At 41.3% G+C, this 22,458-nt stretch overlaps 2 protein-coding genes across 5 annotated transcripts in view; both read left to right on the top strand.

Annotated features, from left to right (window-relative positions):
• zgc:101569 (uncharacterized protein LOC449822 homolog) overlaps nucleotides 1-22,458 on the top strand; it is a 50,009-nt gene that overhangs the window by 1,669 nt on the left and 25,882 nt on the right. Inside the window, exons 2-8 of one of the 4 annotated variants that reach the window (XM_067578258.1) lie at nucleotides 183-353; nucleotides 3,684-3,781; nucleotides 4,613-4,757; nucleotides 14,059-14,208; nucleotides 15,901-16,016; nucleotides 16,319-16,454; nucleotides 18,913-19,023. In XM_067578258.1, the coding sequence (XP_067434359.1) occupies nucleotides 183-353; nucleotides 3,684-3,781; nucleotides 4,613-4,757; nucleotides 14,059-14,208; nucleotides 15,901-16,016; nucleotides 16,319-16,426 (788 nt within the window). In that variant the 3' untranslated portion in view covers nucleotides 16,427-16,454; nucleotides 18,913-19,023. Of the gene's footprint in view, nucleotides 1-182; nucleotides 354-3,683; nucleotides 3,782-4,612; nucleotides 4,758-14,058; nucleotides 14,209-15,900; nucleotides 16,017-16,318; nucleotides 16,527-18,912; nucleotides 19,024-22,458 lie in introns of those variants that run through there. The other 3 variants (XM_067578259.1, XM_067578260.1, XM_067578257.1) reach the window with 3 other exon arrangements.
• The window catches only part of bmp6 (bone morphogenetic protein 6), a 45,357-nt gene continuing 43,398 nt past the window's right edge, over nucleotides 20,500-22,458 (top strand). Inside the window, exon 1 of the mRNA XM_067578255.1 lies at nucleotides 20,500-20,908. Within this exon, the coding sequence (XP_067434356.1) occupies nucleotides 20,500-20,908 (409 nt within the window). The remainder of the gene's footprint in view (nucleotides 20,909-22,458) is intronic.

Raw genomic sequence — 22,458 nt, 5'->3', positions numbered from 1 at the left:
TTCCATTGTCTCATTTCGTGTCACTTTCTGTTATCAAGTCTATCCACACCAGACGATTTACGTTCCATCTCCGTCCCTCCTACTGTGAAGTTTTCACTAAATGTCTCTGGGTCAATTTTTTTCTAAATGTTGTGGTCCCTGTCAGTTTCTGTCTGCGCATCCTTCACATTCTCTGTCATTAGCTGCAGGACAGACTGTGGTCTCAGAACGAAGGGGGTCCGTGGTTACCGTGGCGATAAACCGCCCCGAGGTGCGTAATGCGGTGAACCAGGAGACGGCGAGGCGTCTGCTGGAGGAGCTGGAGGCCTTTGACAGTGACCCAGACTTGAACGTGGCTGTCCTGCATGGGAAAGGTAAGAGAATTACAAGGAGTGGAGTGATCCTTTGCTCCATGGAGGGTGATGGGGATTGAATGTCTTGCTCACGGGCACTTCATTCAGATAATTCTTTGATAAAAGGTTTGAACCGGAGTACTGTAGTGTGGGATTGTAGGACTCTAGCCCTGGGCCAACCATCTATCTTAAACATCAGTCTTTTTCCTGAAAGTTCTGTGGTTTCTCCCTCATATTTTCACATTTCAGGATTCCTGCTAGTAATAGGATTTTTTTGGATAATCATAACATCATGATAGGGAAAATCAGAGAATTGGTGAAAGTGTCTTGGAAAGTTTGAGGAATTTTACATAATTTTAGAAAATATATCAGAATGTATTTTACATAATAATCCAGCAGAACATATGTAGAGGACACCAGACTGTTTAGCTCTTTACTATTCATTTTGACAGTCATGGGATTGTCAAGGAATTTCTGAGCTAGTTTTATACCCTCCCCATTTTATCCTTAATCCTTTATGACTTGACCCCACTTCTCTCCATCATCCTCTTCCTCTGCACCTTTTTTTTCCCCCGCTTGTGCTCCTTTGAGTCCTTAGATCTCACCGAAATGCAGAGGTGACCAGACTAGTGCACACCCAGAAAAAACATGCACACCTGTGAGGCGGCCTGCACTGTGTCAGCTGCCCAAAGCCAGGATCATGCCATTGCTCTTAATACCTCTAAAAATAATCATCACACACACTGAATGAACTCCTTCCCTCAGTGGAAATAATGTCTTCAACCTGGATCAACCTTTCTGCTGTATAAAGTGCACCGTGGCCTCAAGAGACACAAGTATACACTTTGTTTTAATGCTACGGTACTTTGCAGCTTGGAACCTCTCCAGATGACTGCTGGTGAGTGCCGCTGATCTCAGCTGTGAACTGAAAACACTGCGTGTTAGAGAGCAGGCCCTAATTAGCTCCCGTTAAATGGGTTAGCAATGAGCAGCACAGTATGTCGTTCCAGCAAAAGTGGCTCTTCTGTGATTCCCACAATGTCTGTAATGTGATTTTAATCATCCCGATGCACATTCCTTTCAGCGGGTTGCCCTGTATTGCTGCTCCGCTATAACCTTCGGTTGGTGATTAGCAGTCTGTCGGTGTTATGAGATGACAAGCAGGGAGGTTTCAGGTTGGATGTAGTGTTTTCCAAAACATAAGGAATCCATTTTGTTCAAATTAGCGCCAACACGATCGCTCTCTCGGCTCTCATTTTTCAGTGTCGAGGTGTTTTTTTTGAACTTGTAAAATTAAGAATAATTGCTTTCTGCAGGTTTTGAATATGCTGCTGCATATTTGGAGTGTTTGGGATTCAGATGTCTGTGGGCGTTTGTGGTCGGGTACAATCTAGATGTCAAGCCAGCTGTGTCACTACAGTTCAGTTGAACTGAGATGAATCCACTTTGAATGTCTGTTAGACGTTTCTTAAACCATAAAAACACATTTTATTGTCCTTATGCCTCATTATATGCAGTTCATCTTGATTTGGAAAACACAAACAAACCCTTTCAAGTCCTAGAACCAAGTCTGTGTTTGTAACATTATCAAGTTACAAAGAGTAAGGGTCATTTCAGCTATATATATTTTATATATATATGTTGTCAGTTTAGTTTGGTTTAAAGTCCATCTGAGATTTCTGCTTCCACCAAAAAAATTGAAATTTAAAGAATCAAATTAAAAAATTCAGCAACAACATCTCTCTCCTGAAACAATGTCCCAATCGCTTTGGGTAATCCACACACGTACTGTGATGTTGGGTGATGAAGACTGGGTGACAGTCAGTGATCCAGTTCATCTTTCAGGTGTTGGATGTGGTTGAGGTCAAGACTTTCTGCAGGTCATTCACATTCTTCCACACAAAACTGGGAAAATATGTCTTTATGGACCTGGCTTTGTGCGCGGGGATATTGTCCTTTTTAAACAGTAAAGGGCCAAAAACACACTGCTCCCACAAAATTGGAAGTCCACTATCGTCTAAATTATCATTGTACAATGTAACATTAAAGGATAGATTCACATTTTGTCAAATGTGTCTATTTTAATAGTCAGGTGTCCATATGAACATTCACAACAGGTTTTGTTTGCTGTAATCATTCCTCCTGTTCTTACTGGCTATTAAGAGAGACAGACAAAACCCACAGTCCTTGTTCTGTTTAAATAAAAAAAGTACTCAAAAGTGTATCTGAAGCTGATATGAAGCTTCAGCAGTCTGATTTGCTTTGCGTTTTCACAGAGAGAGTTTTATTTCAGAGCTGCAGTGAAGTGAAAAAAAACATTCTTGGGTATTAGTTATAACGAGTTTAACACCCTAAATTGCTAGTTTGCTTCACCAGACTGTGTGGGTGTGGTTTAATGAGATTTGATGAATGGGCCTAAGCAACAACCCACTTTTGTCACATTTTGATTTCAACATTGCTAAATACTGATTGAAAATGAAAAACAGACCTAAACCTGTCAACATAGGAATTAAGTACTTTCTTATGAAGAAATAGTTACATAGTCCCTACTAGAAATATGTGTTTATATATGTGTTAATTTGGGAGAATCTGAACCAACAGATTTGGTCTGCCATTCATGGCGTCATCCCTGACATAACTACTTTGCTTTTATGTTTGTAACTCCTGGAAAGAGTTCATGTCTAACTCCTCATCAGTCAGATTATAAGTAAATTGAATCTCTTTCAATTCCTCCTCTCAGTTTACAAAACGCTTAAGAGTCTAAATAAGGTTTTAGGTCTCCTCCATGAAGCTCTCCATAGCTTCTGCTCTTTTCTTCTTAGCAGGAGCTCCGTCACATCACTGCTCCCATAAACAGCATGACACACTGTTTTTCTATAATTGCCCTGCGCTGACCCATAGCTGTAATCAAAGCTCCCAGTCGATGGGTGTTACTGGCACATGTGTTCGTTATAATCATTTGCATTACTGTAACATTACGGAGAGAGGAGGATTTTATGAGTCCCTGCCTGAGCCTGTGACATAGTGTTTGTAGGCCTCTTGGGCAATGTTGTAATCACCACATGAATCCAGTGGAAGAGGCTGTGGTTTGAGTATGTTAGTCTTCCATTAATGAGAATATTGTGTATGTGCACATGTGTGTGAGAGCACATGATGATCTGTGCCTATGCATTAGATTTAGGCTCTTCAGGGAAGAGACGCTTTTGTGTGCCAGCCAGCCCAAAGCAAGCTGCTATCCAAATTGCAGCCCTCGGACTCCAGCTCAACTTGTTGTTTTTTTCATCCTCATCATTTTCCCTTCCTCTCTGACTTTCCAGCTGCCATACTTTGTAATTTTGTGGTCTCTTCCAGGAGGGAATTTCTGCGCTGGTTATGATCTGAAAGAGCTGGCCAATCACACAGCCTCCCTCAAATTGGAGCAAGATGTCACCAAGGGTCCCGGACCGATGGTGAGCGCTGTTTGGGCTGTGTGTGTGTGTGTGTGTGTGTGCTAGTGAGGGTTATATCTATATTTCCTCATGATTTTAGGGAAGGCTAAAGGTTTCCATTAAATATAAACACAGAATATGTGGTCAGTAGTGATTGTGCATATTTTAAGGGTTTTGGAAGACAGGTAATGGTAGAGCTTTTGGTTTAGGGAGTGACGTCGCATCAGTGGAATGCCTTCATAACTATAGATGTGTGTATGCGTGTATGTGTGGTGCGAGCGCAGAAAGCCATAGCTTTTTGACACATTGCTATCACTTGGCGCAAAGTAAGGATCATGACATAAATGATGTACTGTAAGCTATAAAGACTGCAGCCTCCATACAGTCTGTTTGGATTGCATGTTAAGTCTTTGGAATTGAGTGGACCTCCTGTGCAGAAAATTATAGCATTGCATCTCTCACAGGATACACAGTGTTTCATTTGTTCAGCGACAGCCAGAACTTGAATCACTTGTTACTCTTTTGTTTGACAGTTTGAGAAATGAATCAGGAAATAAAATCTGGAAGGTTTTTAGTAGACAAACTTCATGGAAACCATTGAGGCAGAAGGCATGAAATGAATAGTGAAAACTTACATTCACATAGCATGCTTGAAATATACGGTGGATATCAAGAGTCTGTAAATGGTTAAAAATATATATATACTCTATGTTTTCTCCAGGAAGCAGTGTTGCTGCCTTGTTTACAATCTGTATTTCTTCCATGTTGACTTTACTCTGCTCAAACCGTCTGGCTTTGCATGTACTGTGGTGTGTGTTTGTTTTCATGTACTAATCCTGTTATTTCCTCCAGGGTCCGTCCCGTTTGGAGCTGTCCAAACCACTGATAGCAGCAGTCAGTGGCTTTGCTGTGGCTGGAGGGCTGGAACTGGCCTTGCTGGCAGATCTGAGAGTGGTGGAGGAGAGCGCCGTCATGGGGGTGTTCTGTCGCAGGTTTGGTATGTTTAACACCTCATAGTACCCATAGAGTAGTAAGTTCTACCACTACTGCTACATTTACTGTCATCAGTACTCCTGTTATTCCTATGCTATGCTGTGTTATACTAGAACTAGTACTACAACTTCTTTGTTTGCAAGTACTGCTTGTGCCAGCATTGCTACAGTAGTAGTACTCCAGCTATTCATACAATGACAGATAATTAGCATGCTAACAGGGTAAATACTATACCTGCTAAACATCAGCATGTCAGTATGGTTGTTGTTGGTATGTTGACCTTAGCATTTAGCTAAAGGCAATGCTGTGCTTAAGTACAGCCTCAAAGAAGCACGAGCTTGCCTGTTGACTCGAAGTTTTCTTTCCCACACGTCTTTGCTACCACTAATACCACTACAAGTTCTTCTGCTACTTGTATAACTACTGCTATCAGTGTTTCCCCTAGAATTTTTTTCAGGCCCGGTGGTACGCACAGAATAAACCCTGAAGAGATGAGGCACTCACATCACGTCAAGAGTTTCCCAGGCAACGACACAGAGGTTGAGTCACGTTTCAGAACAGTGCCGCACAAAGGCTCCCAAACACAAATGACAATTGATTTCCAAATGAATGGATATTTAGCCTTATTTTTGGCATTACAAAAAAGATTTTTTTGGCCCGGTGGGACCTCTCATTGGCCCGGTGGCCCACCAGGCCTGTACAATTATAGGGGAAACACTGACTATATTGTTCCAATTTTATTCCTTTTACTTTAGATTCCTCTGTTCCATCTGTAACTGATACTATTGATGTCTGCTGCTACACACTACTACTGTCAAAACTACTAGTACTACTAGTACTACTACTGCCACTAAATGTATGGCTAGTAGTAGTAGTGCTACATTCTGGTACTTGCTTAACTGCTACAGCTGTTGAACTATTTAAAGTATAACTGCTTTCAAAATACTTTTCTCTACTACTGCTAGTGCTCCCAGTATAAGTATTACCTCAGTTACTACCACTACTAATATTAGACCTACTAGTACTGCTACTAATACTGTTTCAACTATTACAGATATTACTGTTTACCTTGAAGTTTCTCCTCTACATATATCATGCTCTTACTGTTACTAGCTACTAGCACTAAGACAGATACGCCCTACTTGTTCTTGTTGTTCTACAGTTGTTCTTTTCACATTAGTCACACTGTTTGGAGAGCAGATTCTCTTTTAATGCAGCTGCTGGTGTTGATATTGTCACCCTAACTACGACTACTGGCAGTAGAAATGGGTATAGTTCTGCTGCTGTAGCTGAGCCAGCAGAGGCTGGACTCTGTCTGTTTTGTAGCTCCGTCTGTCTGTGAGTATTTGCTCATCTAATTATAACCACCCATGAAAGTATCTGTGTTTTTCTTTGCATCCAAGCATACATCATCTGTCTCCTAATGCCAGGAAGTCAACACTGTTTCTATTTTTCAACTTTGTTGCTCTGTCCTCTGTTATCACCCCAGCCTCCTCTTGTTTGTGTGTGAGGACAGAGTCATAGCACGATAACACCAGTGACCGTGACCTTTTGGCATCACGGCCAGAGTCTGCTGGGCAGTCTTGATAAGTAGAAGAGGAAGCAACCAACTGCCAGGTTTCCACTGCTGGGCCAAACAGGGCTTACATATTATTTATGTCACACAATTTCCTCATAAACAACATTTTCCTTTTTTGGCGTCTTGTAGCCAACTGGCATAGTTTGCCCGCTGACTCGGCTGTTGTTTTAAAAGAACAAGTAGTACTTTGGATCTTCTGCTGTAAACACTTTAAGCTAATCCTGATCCCAACAAGTCGTGGTCAGCTTTGCTATGTAAAAGAGGCTCGTGTTGGACCATTGCAGCATCTCTCATATAGCTGTCACTGCTTTAGCCATGCTGCCGGAGTACTTAAAATACAAGCATGGTGTTTATAAATACGACTGTCATACTATAATTTACAGGCAGCTCTAGATATAGAGTGTAAACATGCAGTGCTTATCATCCCAGGCCTGTAATTTAACAGGAGAGCATCCTGGCAGTGCCCTTTGTCTGTCTGTCTGTCTGTCCGTCCTCACAGACTGTCTGAGGGCAAGTCAGCACTGCGAGGCCACACTCTAGTCTCTTTAGTGCAATTTCATTGTCATTATTGTAGATGTTACACCACTTTTTCCTCAAATCTTGCATGTTTTTCTACCCATCTAAACTCCCTGTGATCAGTAGATAAGTAGCTTTTTCTTAAATTATCCTTCCATCCTCTAACTATTCTAGTCCTACTTTGAAATAATTTATCAGATAACATATTAATTGATTGATAATAATTAAAAATCACAGTTTATGCCTCATATGAGGAAGTGTAGGACAAACCTTCACCAAAGGGCTGGAAGTCAAACTTTAGTACTTTTTTTTTGGTGCTGAAATGTGTTTGTTCCATTGAATATTTAAAATTGTCCAGTACTGAAAACCAGTCTGTTTTTCACTTTTAAATGCAAGTGTGGTTATTGATTTGTACAATTGGAGACTCCACTCTAGTATGCTGTTTTACCAGAGGTTAAAACATTCAGTGTTAAAAATCTCTCCTAGAGGGATGATCATGTTTGCCATTTATCTTATTTTTTATTATTTATCTTTTATCTTACCATGCAATGATCACTCAAGTTCAAGCTACATATTGGCTGTCTGCCAGAAACAAAATAAATCAGTTAAGAGAAAGTATGATTGAAGAGAGGGATACAGATTAGGGGATACACAGGATGTCAGGGTTGTGATTTTAAAATTTAATTATCAATGCATCTCTGGACACAAACTGACATCTTCCAGGAGAAATCAGAAATATGCACTCTGAGTGATGAAATGTATCCCATGCCTGCATTCAATGTCCTTCATCAGCTCGAAACTATGTTTGGGAAAGAGAAATGAGCATTACTGTGGTTTTGACACATTAAGTCACACATTTCCTCCCAGTAATTAATTCTCCGCCTCTTGATTGCCTCACATCTTGAAGGCTTGTTTGTCAACACATTCGTTTCCTCCAGCTTAGCTGAAACCGCTGTGGTTTTTCAGTCGGATGTGCATTTAGCAGAATAATTATTACTTTGACTGTGGGTTTTCAGCATTTTTATACCCATAGGCTGCGTAGCTGTATGCTGCACTAGCAGCTCTAGTCTTTTAGTGTAGTTTAAACTGTGGTTTGACTGAAGGAACATTAGCAGGATTTAATGAGGCTGCATCCCAGGATGGGACATTTCTCATCAGGACTTGAGTTTAAAAAAATCCAGGTTTTACAGTGGAAAGAAAGACACAGCAGCATGCATTTAAATGTATTTTATTTTCCCAACATTAAACAATTGAAAACCGAACTTCCCTTCCCATTTACATCAAAGGTACCGCTGTTCTGTGGGACGCACGGTTTATTTAAAGATCCTGTGTTTCTTAGCGATTATTTCCTTTTAATGGTTGAATTCTGTAACCATTTTTGGGTCGGGCACAGATGGCAGCAGCCGGAGGGAATCCCTGGTGGCTTTGGAGTCAAAAAAACCCTCAGAGGCTCGCTGTGCCGCTCTGATGTGGGCCAATGGCAACCACAAGGATCTGACAGCTTTCTGGCACGTGATTGGCTGCCGAACCTGTGGCTTCCTCTCTGGGGCCCCTCTATCCCGCCGAGGAGGAAATGAGGAGGAGATGGTTGCGTCACAAGGGTCTGGTATTAGTGTCTACTGCTCGTTGAATTTCGAGAGAACTGAATGAAAAACCTCCACGCTTACTGAATTCCCTGATGTTATTTTGGTTCCTTAAACCAGCAGAACATTACAAAGCTAAAGAGTTGGCACCGGAAAAGGAAACTAAAATAGTTCAGTAATACTTCTTTCAAGGATTTTGGTTCAAATGTTAAAACTAAATCAGGCAAACATGGAGGTTGTTCAGGATCCTCACTACAGTACACTGCCCCACCTATTACACACACCAGCTGACCTACAGCATCCTGCAGTGTCAGCATCTCCTCCCTTTTTTCTCTTTGTCCCAGTTTTGAGTCATCTCTCATACCTAGAGGAGGATAGATGAAGAGCGCCAAAGGAGAAGAAGCCACATGTTGAATAGAAGTAGTACCTTGGTCCAAAGCTGACATAACATCAGCCAATTCAAACACCTGCTCAGTGAGTTTGAAATGGAGTGACATAGTCCAGTGATCACATCATCTCGCTTCAAAACCGGCACTCCTTTTGAAACTTCAGGTTTCTTTTCCATGAAGAGTGAATGCACAGAGCAGTTGTGTGCAGAGAAAGGAATGCAACAAACATAAGTGGATAAATTGATGACAAAATATGTGACTGGTTTGGGGAAGTTACAAATAGCTTCATGTTAGTCCAAAGATAAAGCGTGACAACATCTGTCTTTGCCAAAAATGTGTATTTTTGGACTTGATATGACTTGACTTCAGATTTAGTTACTTTGAGGCAGATTTTGCTCCTGGTGGGATCTGATCATGTTAAAACTATGATGTGATACATAGATTTCTCTTGCTACACATCCTCTGCCATTTTTATGGTTTAATGCCGTGTTTGTAGCCTTGGTGGTCTCTGGTATAATGATGCTTCACAAACTAAAAAACACACAGCCCTGATATTAAAGACATGAAATCAAGTTAATTGAGTAGCACTGATCTTTGACCCAGCCCAACTGAGCTATTTTACTTGATTCCCATTATTTCAAAGCAAGCTTCCGATTAAAGGTCTGCTCTTTTCCCTCCGTTGATTTAGTCTAGAGTTGTCCGGAAATAGTTAATCCACATCAAACTTAATCGCATTACCCTCATGAGAGGCCATTGTAGTGGGTTTTGCTTTGATGTGGTGAGGATACCAGCAGCACCAGCAGCTAACCAGAACACCTCAGTGTGTCGTGTTTCACACTCTGTCCTCAGGTTATTAGTAGCTGTCCGCTGTCCCGTGGAGTGTGGTCTCCTCCGCTGGGACTCGAGTGTCGGGTCCAAAAATGAGAAATTCTCCTATTTTACTTCCCACCATGAGGATCAGCTACAGGCCAGCAGACTTTTAGCTGGTGGGAATTCAGTTTCTTGCACATGGACACTTGAGTCTGTCATTTACTTCTTTTAAATGTTACTTGTTTTTCCAATAATATTTAGCACTTTTAAAGGAAACCATAGTTTAAGTTATATTTATTCTTTGATTGTGAAGATTTAATCCCATAATTCTTTTTTTTTTTTAAATATAGCGTGTGTTGTCATGAACCCATTAAAACGCATCAGTAATACTTTGGTAGCCTGTGTTTCGTTAATAAAACACAAGGACTCTCAGTTTGTGGTGACTCAAATATGATTTATAAGAAACTGAACTGCTATCACAAGTTGTGATAGCAGCACAGATTAGTTCCTTGTAGGTGTTCACTTGTGAATCACAAGAGTTTATATTACACTCTGTACCCAGTAGATATATGCTCTCTCCTCCAGACTTCTCCTACATGTCAGTCAGATAACCTGTGGTGGCCTTATGATACAGGAAGAGAACATCTCTGATATGAAGTTATTAAACAATAGGCTTTGCTGACTCATGTTCAACCATGTTAATAACAAGCCTCAGTCTTGACAATGGGCTTATCTGCTTTGAACAACAAGGGGGAGAGCTCCTTTCCAAATGTTTAGCTCATTATTGAAGACCTAAGGTGATAAATCCAAACTTTTGTGCTGCGGACGCTGACTGATTATCTCGTATCAGGATCACTGCCAAACATTTCCTCCTGAGAAATGATCAGAAGCCACCGCTCTCCGCCTCAGTCAAGCTCTTTTAAGCCAAACATGCCTTTTGAGTTACTTCAAGGAGGTGCTGCCCAACCTCTCAGCTCCCATTCATGTGGGACAAAGCGCAGGTCTGTGTGTTCCTGCAAACAGGACACATCAGAGACAGGACTATCAGAGACAGAGAGAGAGAGAGGAGGGTGAGGGGTGGAGGTGCTGGAGACGAGCTCTGTGGATAGGAAGGGAGATCCTTCCGGTTGCTGATAGCGGTGGTGCCAACAGCAGCACCAAAGACAGACTGGAGGTCAACATGGCTCTTTATCTATCAGCTTTGAGTCAGACTCTGTCTTTCTTGGCTCATTCCAGCTCTTAATGCCTCTCACTGTTTTCTAGCCAGCCTCCAGTCTGTCTGTTGCTCTTCTTTTTTCTTCCTCCACATGTCTTTTGCTGTAATCAAGGAAGATAGTGCCGGAGACAACATAGAGAAGCTCTTTGCAGTGATCGACCCTCCATCGATGATGTATAGAGCAGTGTTAGGGTACGTGTACTGCAGAGGGTACTTCCTTCTACAGCTGCAGGGTTATGTGGAAAGATTAGCTCAACTAATTCGAAACAAAAAGAAATGACAATTTGATTAAAAAATATGTCCACATATTGAATCAGTGGTGTAGAATTTAGTGGCATCTAGTGGAACGGACTTGGCAGAAATGGAATATAACATTCATAAGTATGTTTTAATTAGTGTAGAAGACCATGAAAATAAGAGTCATTGTGTTTTTGTTACCTTAGAATGAACCCTTTATATCTACATCGGGAGCAGGTCCTCGTCCACGGAGGTGTTGCACAGCCATGTTTCTACAGTAGCCCAGACTGGACAAACCAAATACTGGCTCTAGAGAGGGCCTTTTGCGTTTTTAGTGAGTTTCACAGGCACCGCAGGTTCTCCCAAAAAATTGGAAGGGGAGGGTATTCAGTTGTTTCAGTCTGTAACCTCACTGCTAGATGCCACTAAATCCTACACACTGGTCCTTTTAATACCTGAACATTAGAGATTGAGAGTCTTTGAAAAGTTAACAAGTGAGCTAAAAAGTCTAGCTAACACTAAACAGTTAGCTAGTAGGCTAAAAGTAATAGATAAACAATTAGCTAAAAGTATTGGAAAAAATGATTGAAACAGCTGAAAGTGTGAAATTGTTGAATATTTAAACGTAACAGAGAAATGCGGTTGAAAGAAATATCTACAATGGATAAATGGGTGAACTAACAGGTAACTAAAGGTAATGAATAAACAGTCGGAATAGTTTCTCTCACTCCGAGTGGAATGAATGCTAACTGGACCAACCAACCTAAACAATGACAGTTCAATAGTATGAAAAATTATTGTAATCATGTCCACTGTATATATTCTGAATAGTGTTAATAGCATCCAGTTTAAAATCAAATCAAAGGAACACATTTGGAACATGGTGGGTGTTTGAGGGTTGTTTGAGTTCATCTAACAGGGCTGGGGGGTGATCAGACAAAATGGTTGGGAACCACTGGAGTAGAGGCGTGTGTGTGCATGTGTGTGTGCGTGCACGATGCACATACTTGTATTCGAATACCCTTGTGCATGCAAGTGTGTGTAGTTACATGTGGTTCAAGACAAAGCTCCACAGAGCAAAACCCTGACTGTAACACTCTTGATTGTTGTCTCAGTCAATATTGAGAAGACCTTGAATATCAGACACACTCAGACACACACCTGCGCAAGGATCTGGGCTTACTTTACTGCAGAAGGAATTCAGGCGTCATGTATGTTGCTTTTCATCAGCTCTGGTTGTGTAATTTACCCTGAGCGGGTAGAATACACTCCAGTAACAGCGGATGACTGAAAAATCGAGTGAAATCTGGTATTTGTAGACAGTGTAACACCCCCTCCCCCAACTAATCATAGTCTTCTGTCTGTCAGAGCACCATTATATGCTGACTGTCTGAACCTGAACCAGGCCCCTGGATTGGTCACACGTGTATTAACACTGGTATTCCATGTATTCCAATTTAATTTATTTGAACGACATGGACAAAGAGAGTAGCTTGCAGAGAATGAATAGAATCACAGTATTTCCACGACTCCCCGCAGAACGAGAGAGGGGGGAGGAAAAAAAAAACTGAAAGCGAGCATGATGATTTGGGGTTATGAAAACATGTCCGACACATGTGCTCTCAATAAGGGCGGTCAAATAGAATCAGCGACTTGGAGGAATTAGGGAGTCGGGATTGTGGCGTGGAACTTGGGAGTGCTGAACGGTAGAAAGTATGCCAGTTCCAGCTGGTGCTCTTTAGAAATTAGGACAGATGCCAGAAGCTTACCGTACCTTGCAGTCTCTCTGTTCTTGATTCTCTCTCTCTCTCCCTCCCTCTCTTGTCTCACTCTTTCTCTCTGGTGGACACAGTAATAATGCAAATGTGTCCAGTGAGACTGAGGAGGAGTTTTGAGTTTTGACGTACTGACAGAAAGAAAGCAGAGTTACAGTTAAGGAGTAAAATTGTTTCAAAACTTTGTTCCCCTGACAGCTGTAACCTAGATTAATGCCAGCAGTATTTTATGTGTTTGCAAGTGTTTCTTAGGCTGTTTTCACAGCTTTTAAGTAACCCGAGCCAAATACACTGGCACAGTGGCCTACATCTGCTTTCACCTTGTACAGTTAGGTAATTCAAATTTGGTCTTAAATAAAGTTAAATTTAGAAGGACCCCCCCTCCACTCCCCTCATATCCGAGCAAAGGAATTTCCAAATGTGGAGCACCAGTGCAGCAGGCCAAGTGTAGATATTTAAAGTCAGACTGTTCATCAGCGCGTAGGCTTAATATAAGGCTGCAACTTATGATTATTTTCATTATCAGTGAATCTGTCAATCTTTTGTGCAATAAACTGATCAGCAGTTTATTTAATAAAATGTCTGAAAGTAGAGAAAAATGCCCGTCAAACTTCCTTAGAGCGCAAGGCAGCATATTTCACTTGCTTGTTTTGGGAGCGTTGTGGTGGCCTGGTGGTAAAAACACATACCTGATACTGTAATTGCAACGTCTCTCTCTTTCTCTCTCTCTCTCTCTCTCTTTCTCTCACTATATTTCCTGTCTTTCTCCACTTCCTACTATTATTAAAAGGCTAAAATGCTGGAAAAATAAAAAAAAAACACACTTTATCCAAACAACACTCCAGAAGATATTCAATTTGCAATGCTGAAAAACTGAAAGAAAAACTAGAAGCTCAAACCAAAGAATGTTTGGAATTCATGATACCTGAGTTTGAGCTTCTCAGTTTTTTAAAACTAACCAATTCATTTGTCATCATAATTGTTGGTTGATTTTTGTTGCTGATTGACTAAAGGAATACTAGATTAATAGTTATATAATTATATAATTTCAGGCTCTGTGTTAAAGGAGTTTTACATGTGGTGATTGAGTATGAATGCATTAGTTCCAGCTGTTGTGTGGGATGTTTTAGATGCATTGCAGATCACTTTTGAGTGTCTGTCTGAGATATACTTATAACTGAACATCTTGTGTTTTTCCAGGAGTTCCCCTGATCGATGGAGGCACTGTGCGGCTCCCGCGTCTCATTGGTCTATCAAGAGCCTTGGACCTGATTCTGACTGGACGGCCAATCGGAGCACAGGAAGCTCTTGCTTATGGACTGGCTAACAGAGTTGTTCCTGATGGCCAAGGTAGTTAGATTCTGTGTTTATCAGTGCTGTATCATGGATAGGAATAGGCATCGAACCTTAATATGTGGTAACAGGAAAGTGTCCATAGTAGCGATTATATTGATATCAGAATATTGATTATCAGAAGTTACCAATGAATTCTTGGTGAGATTCTATGATCCAAACCCTGAACACTTGATCAACTTTAGACTATATTTTTAAAGTTCCTTATTGAACACTGATATATTGAGCAGTTTATTTTTTTAAAGGATAGTTTCACATTTCTTTCTGCTATTGATCTTCTCATCTAACTGTCAGCAACAAAACAAATAAACGTGTTTCCCCAAATGTTAAACTATTCCTTTTAATATAAAAAAGGGTAGAAACTTGTTCATAATCCCCAAACTAAGGTATCACAAATGACTGTTTTGGTATCAGTACAGAAACACAGCTATCACTTTGGCACAGATATTGAAAAAAAAACGATACCTAGCTCTAGTCCTGGTAGAGCGATTTCAGTGATTTTCATGTTGTCACATAAATTGATGGGTTCAGTCTCATGATCAGAAGGCCAGCATAAAAACACACGTTTGTACAAAATTACATGGTCATCTGTCTGTCAGTTACCTTTTATGCAATGTTTTTGTGTTTTATTTTTTTGGGCAGTCAAATATAGTCTGCTGTTTCTGCTCACAGCAAAAAAACATGTTGTCAAGTGAAGGGTGAAGACAGAAAAAACAATTAAGAAACATTATTTGAATACACCACAGTCCAGAGCAGCATTCAGAACGAGGCAGTTAATAGTGTATTCACAGCATATTGTGGTTAGTATTTTGGGATATTTGATGGCAAATTTTAGAAATGGGGAGATCAGGTATGGGAACTGCTGGAAGTCTGTCTGTATTGGGAATAGAAATCATAATTCATTGTGAAGACCGGTCATGTAGATACCACACAGAAACAGGCCTGAGACCCATTTTCATCCAGGAAACATAGTTTTTAAGAAACTCTCTTGTAGGTAATATCCGACAGAATCATATATAATCATCTGTTCCAGTGAATCTGTTTTCTTTATTTGGCTCCAACATCGCGTTGAAGCTATAACTCACCATTAGCACTAGCATTCAACCAGCAGTCTGAGGATTAGGCTATGCACACATTTCAACGTGGCGTTTCCGCTTTTATATTAATGCACAAACTCTCCCATAGCCTTAAATCCCAAAAAAGCCTTTCCATGTGCTCTTCACGGCTCGATCACCGATTCCCTCCCTTCTCCCCTTAGACGTTAGAAGAAGATTATCTTAATTCTTTTAGGAAGTTCCTCTTCCCACAGTCGAGCCTCGGCCTAATTGGCCTCTCTGAGGGATGATCACTTAGCGCGGGTTTAACATCTGAAGGAGCCGAAGCAGCTCACATACACATATACACACGCAGGGCATCAAAGTGTCCCATCATGAGGCGTCGTTTTTTTTTCCATAGGACTGATCTGGATGTGATCCAGTGCTTTCATGTGGGTGAGGAGGCAGAGTGGCACGGCTGAAGCTCACAGAGGCACAGCAACATGGCGACTAAAATGCAGCATTGAAAAACTGGCGATTTTGTAATAATAGAAGGGTAGAATAGAAATGATATTAAACAGGGGTCTGTGTGTTCATCCTGTGTGTGTGTGTGTGTGTGTGTGTGTGTTGGACTGACCTCATGTTACAACCACAGCTTTACAGGCGGCCCTGCAGTTAGCAGAGCAGATCAGCTCCTTCCCTCAGCAGTGTCTGCGGGCCGACCGCTCCTCAGCTATCCACAGCTGCTACGACGCTCCCTCCTTCACACAGGTACACCTGATGGGGAGACGTAAGCTTCATATGACACACAATAGAATACTGAGACTGATGTAAATTCTTGTTATAATGCAGTTTTTCTTGTGATTTTATGTCCGTAAAATATTTTCTGCATGAGAGATCATTTATTATTTATGGTATATTGTCACGTCTGTATTGTTTTTCCAGCTTTTTCTTGCTTTTTCTCATCTTTTGAAAAGGCAAGCGTCTACTGACATTTGCTCTCTCAAATCACCACCAAAGCTCTCTGATAAACGATAAATAATTATCGGTTACTTCTGTCTCCCTCCTTCCAGGCCATGCAGTATGAGATCGACCACGGAGTACCTGTCATCCAATCAGAAGCTGTCACCGGGGCAACCAGCTTCACCGCCGGAGCAGGGCGAGGAGGGAAATTCTCCTAGGATTTAGTTTGTGAAGTGGTGTTTTCAGGTGATCTAACACGCTGCTGCATCCATGTTCAAAGTCCACAGATGTTTGAGGAATAAACTGAGATCAGTTACATCTCTAAAGATATAACTCTCTTATTTCAACAGTAGAAAAACAAACTAGGTTAATTTATGAGATGTTTTAGAATTTGAACTATCACCTCTAATGGGTTGGGTTGATTTAGTATATTTGATAATGCCAGCTTGTCAATAAAGCCAGCTGTCCATCTGTACTTCATCTTGAGAGGCAGCTGATAAAGGCTTGCATTATATTTTTAGTAGCTATCATTTGTCAAAGTAATGTTACTGCAAACAAGATGCAGAATAGATGGTCAGTGCATTCACTTCATTCAGCTTGTATTATTTGAATTTAAGTAACGTACAAAAATTACTGATTGTATGCAATAGATATATTTTTTGGAGAAAGTGGTAAAATGATATTACACTGTATAGATAAAAATAACTCAATATATCACAGCAAAAATATGTTTCACAGATGAAGACAGATTAAGTCTAATATACGTTTTAATGCCCCTATTTGTGGTGCACATGGCCGGATTCTGATGAGGATTGCGTAGTCGGGTGGGAACAAAGCTATACACCAATAGTTTGGAGCTTTAACATTAAACTTCTTGCAAAACACATAAACAGAAATACAGACAGCTACGTTATTTCTCTCTCGAACAGAACTCAGCTTAAACTTAGCTGATGTTGAATCTAAGAATCACTACATCATCATGGATGTTTTTCATATAAATAGAAGCCTATTATACTGAGTTGTGTTACTTGTGACTGTGAAGTATTGTACATGCTGTTTAAAAAACTGATCTCGAGAGAATCATTCACACATAGCACCTTTTGTGTGAAAAAGTAATCCAACACAAAAGACTAAAAGGGCATCAAAAGCATCCAACCTGCAGCAGCTCGCCATTGTTCTTTTGACTCGTGTGAAAAACACTTGATAACTCGGATAAGTGGCGGCGCACGTGCGTGAGTGTGACCTACCGGCACAGTGTAATTATTGTAGAAGATTCAGCGCTTCGTCAGATCTGCGCCAGGTGTAAGCATTCCTATGGTTTTGGAACACACTTCCCCTTAATTTTGCGTGTTGGAGAGACGTGTGTGTGTGTATCCTGCACACACAAAACTCACACACACACACACACACACACGCAAGTACAAATACAAGACTTGATTCTCTCTGTGTGCAGGTTTGTGTGACCTTTTTGTTTGACAGTTTAATACTCTTTAATAAAAACGTCGAACAGGAAGACCGAAGAAGAATTAAAACCAAGATGTATGATGAGATGTACTGTATATGTGTGTGTGGCTGTGTGTGTGTGTGTGTAAAACAGATAGATACAGACAGACAAAGACCTCATTAGGTCTAGGAGTTGTCCTGTCTAGACAGTGTGATGACAGGACACAGAACCTCTGTTTAATGTTTCCTCCTCCTCCCTCTGCTTCCAAATCACCCAGCATACACACACATCATTTGCTCTACCTCTGGGGATGCACACACACACACACATATATACACACACACAGCTTCAAATGTCAGGCAAAATGTTAAGGACATATAAAAGTATCTGAGTGCTTTTTTTGAAATAATTATCAGCCTTTACTGTATCCGCAGCGTTCAGCCTGTTAATCAGTGTGATAGCACTGGAAAGCAGATGGTTTATGACATATGCTCAAGGTTAATGGTTGAAAATATGGCTTCCAATCTGATTCATACATTATAAAGCGGTAAGAATCACCCATTTCCTTGCATATGTTTATTCACATCCCCTGTATAGTGAGTAAACTTGCTGTTCATAGGATCATTGCCAGAGCCAGAAGTCTTTTTTGGCTGCTTTTTATTGTCAGACTTAGCTAAGCCAAAGTATCTGTGTTATAAATCAGTAATACACTGTCATTCATATAAATGGGAATTTTGAATCCAAGAAAAACTTAAAAACCTGATAAATGACATCCATGAGAGTGCTGGTTCTCTGCCAGCCCAGCACGGTGTCTTAAGCCCTGGTTCTGTTATTTCAGAGTTGGATCAGTCAGTCACCTCTCTAACACACTCACACACTCACTCACTCACTCACTCACACACACACACACGGGCACACAAGTATACACACATGATTTTATGATTTTATCTCAAGCCAGTTTGAAGTCTTTGTGAGTTATTTTCATACTGTGCTGACATGAATTAATATCTGTTTGGCAGAAAACATTTGAAAATCTGAAAAATCTACCCTGCTAAGGTATGCTGTAGAAAACGGTTGGCAGCGATTTTTTTTTTTTTTTGAAAATCTCTACTATGTAATTATGTTTAAGAGTAGTAATAATCTGACTTTTAGTTTAATCAGCGTGAGTGGGTTAGTCTGAAAGCCACCCAGCTGTGTGTATGCGTGTGTTTGGTGGAGGTATGTGTAGCTTTGATGCTGGTTCTCACTCTTCACACACAGATAAGATAGGCTCTGGCAGCAGCAGCAGTAGCAGAGACACAGATATGGACACCTTCGGGCCTTATCGTCAGGACCATCACAGTCTGAAGGGACCATGAAGACATAACACAGGTTAGGGTGAAAGGAATGAAGGGAGGAAGAGGAGGGGGGGGAGAAAGAAAGAAAGAAAGATGTAAAAGAACTTCTTTTCTGGGACGTATAGACATACATAAGCTGTGTGCTGCTAGAAGTAGATATTATCATTTTAAAATATAGATTATACAGGATACACATTTTACTCATTGCATGATTTGTTCGTATTTACAAGGGCAATGACCAAGGTGCAGATGATTTAACCTTTGACTGTTTAGTTAAACGGTTGATTAGATTTCTTAGTGTTTAAAGATGATCAGTCTCCTTTAGGTGCTGTGCGTCATTGCTTGCTGTTTCTCTCTCCATCGTCAGGGGTCGTGCCTCAGCTGGAGAACATTTATTCTGCTTCCGCGGAGTAGAGACACACCGCACCTTTTCTGGATGTGTAAAGATGAAATCCTTTATCCGTGCTTAGTTAGAGCAGATTTGGACATTTTATGAAAGTGTTTTTTTTTTTCTTCTCAAATTAGAGTTGCGGCCTGTTATTTTAAGACACATCTGAAGCGCAACTGTCACAAAGGTGAAAGTGTGACCCAAGATTGTGGAGACAGACACCTGTAGAAATACCTCAAACTACCTAATGCAGCTGACCGCTAAAACGTTACAGCTTATGAATCCTACAATCCAAGTACCAACATGTAGAAATTAAAACAGAAATATCAAGAAGTATGAGCTTATGATGGAGTCATTGTATCACAGAGACTGTAAAAGAATGTAACAGGAAAAGTATGTTGCAATGCACATGCAAAGTAGACAAACCTGACGTTTATATTAGAATAGACAGGCTGTTATTCCGCAGTGAACAAAATATGGAAATATGATGTTAGAGTTGTCCTTGTAGCCTGAAGAGCTCCACCTCTGGCTAAGTGCGCACGGAGTGGGCGGTTTCAATACACACACACGTACACGAGCGCGCACGCATATTATGGACTGCAACCTGCTGATTCCTGTTAGACTCTCATACACAGCCTGTAGGAGTATGTGACCGCCACTCAGACCAGTTCAGTTATTGAAGGAAGGCTTTTGTCGGTGCGCAACTTTGGAAAATCATATATTTTGGAGAGTAAATACACCCGCTTGAGTAAAATGGCTTCTTTCAGAGGAGTTGTTGTTCTTTTCCTGGCGATTGTCACATCAATCGGTGTCTTTTGACCGACTAACTGCAGCGCTCAGAATAAAGTTTCACATGGTGCACTTTATCCTGAAGCAGCAAAGCGCGCTACGGGAATCAGAAATGAAAGCAGGACCGACACTATTCTGCGCATTTTGCTTTAGGAAGTATTTCAAATGGCTTGACACACGAGTCCTTTTTCGCTTTTGATCTGTGGCTGCAACAGATAACAGCGCGCTCGGTCGGACTTTGGTTACCATTACGCACATTTTGCTTTTGGATAGGCGACTGAAGCTCCAAGCCAGACACACTCCGGACTCCGGAGAGCACAGCGGGACAACATCATGACCAGCTGCTGGCTTGCCTTGATCGGATTGTGGTGGAGCGCTTATTACTGCATGTTCCCGGTCGCAGGGAGTAATTATTCACTGGATGGGAACAACGAGGTGCACCCGGGTTTCATCCACCGGCGGCTGCGGACGCACGAGAAGAGGGAGATGCAGAAGGAGATCCTGTCCATCCTCGGGCTTCCTCACAGGCCGAGACCGCATCTGTCACACGGAAAGTACAACTCCGCTCCACTTTTCATGTTGGACTTATACAACACCATATCTAGCGAGGAGAAAAGCCAAGTGGAAGGCATGCTGGACCGATATCAGTCCATGCGGACGACCCAGAGCCCTCCTCTGGCCACATATCAAGAAACCGCCTTTCTAAATGATGCAGATATGGTGATGAGTTTCGTTAATTTAGGTAAGTTACTTGAAATTATCTCTTTTATATTACTAGTTATTTGTGAACTGTTTGTGCATAATTGCGCTACTGTCAGATTCGCCGAGGTGTTGGGGGCAGTGAATGAAGCAGACAGTTTCAATTTGCGAGTTTGACCTAAAGTGTGAACAGGTGTATACAAGCGCAAGGATTGTAAAGTGGGATGAAAACCCACCTGAACTGGCGGAACTATTTTAAATGACCAAATGACGCGAATTTATAGGGACATGATTTTTTTTTTTTAAATGACACGAATTTGGCCTCCTGCTTATCTAAAAAAAAATGTTTTCATATTGAAGCTATGTTGACCTCACCTGTAGCTCATAGTTGACCCACTTTTAAATTTAAAACTCCATCACTGAACACAAGACACTGCGCACAGCAGACATACCATTACGCACGTTCAGTATTGGATCATGAACTAGCTTATTGTCTGAACCACACAGGGGCCGGATTCTCCCTCGTCGTCTCTGTGGGTTTGGGGAAACTGATGAGGTTTGTATTGTTTCGGTGTAATTTATTGTTACACGTCCTCTCTCCGGGTAGATTTGCCCTCCTCGGCTCATTTATAGCCCCGAAATTCTGTGGTCAGTGTTGCTGTGCAATCTACTCCATGATTTATGTCTTCGCGGGGAAAATAGACCTAGTATCCTCAGCAAACCATCAACCACCACCGCTGGTATTTGTATATGAAGGGGCTATTCCTGCCGTTGACCTCCAGCGCAGCGAGTTGCGGTTTCCGTGCGTAAATTGTGTCGCCTTGTTTGTGATATCCAAGCAGATTGTCTTTAATTAGCTGCAGTGACGATAAAGAGGAACACTTTAATCATAACGAGTTTGGAACATAAAAGCCCAAAGCTCTTCCTTCCATTAGCAGCTCCAGTGTTTACTGGGAGACTCTAAACAGAGCGCCTGAAGATAAACAGAGGCGCTGCCAGAGTCAGACGCTGGCGGACAAGGAGGCTTAAATCCGGATTGATTGTCATTCTTCTTGGGAACTAGGGGCATTGTCATAATCCGGCCATGAGAACAGTGGGAATGTATCACTGCTGAGGAATGTAGTCTAGTCTGATGTTTTTTTCTGCCTTTCAGCTGCTCTTGAAAGAGGAAGTCCTTTAAATATTTTACCCCTCACCTTTGTAGACGTTTTAAATACCACACATGGAGAAGAGAATTAGGATTGGAACAGCCCGAGTTAGAAAAAGTAAATGCCTCTCTACTTATTGGTCCTCTGAGTATTGGTGTTGCAACATGTAGTGATGAAAACCAGATATTCAGACAGAGGGAGGCCGTCGTTTTGGTCTCAAATATCGAAGCCCCTCTGTTGGCTTCTGTGTGGGAGTGTGATGGTGGCGGCATGGTGTTTGTGTGTCTGTGGTTTCGGTATTCCTGTGCTGTGTCAGTTTAGGTTTATACTCCTGTGTTGTTGCACATCTGGCGCTCCACTTTGATTAATCACGTCCTGTGCATCTTTTGACGATTCCCTCAGATTTCTGCGGTGACCAGGGGATTAGGTTGCCATCTCCTCCAGT

The sequence above is a fragment of the Thunnus thynnus genome, chromosome 21 (assembly GCF_963924715.1).
Source record: "Thunnus thynnus chromosome 21, fThuThy2.1, whole genome shotgun sequence".
Taxonomy (NCBI): Eukaryota; Metazoa; Chordata; class Actinopteri; order Scombriformes; family Scombridae; genus Thunnus; species Thunnus thynnus.
The sequence above is the reverse complement of the archived record's forward strand: the minus strand, read 5'-3'. Positions and strand labels throughout refer to the sequence as shown.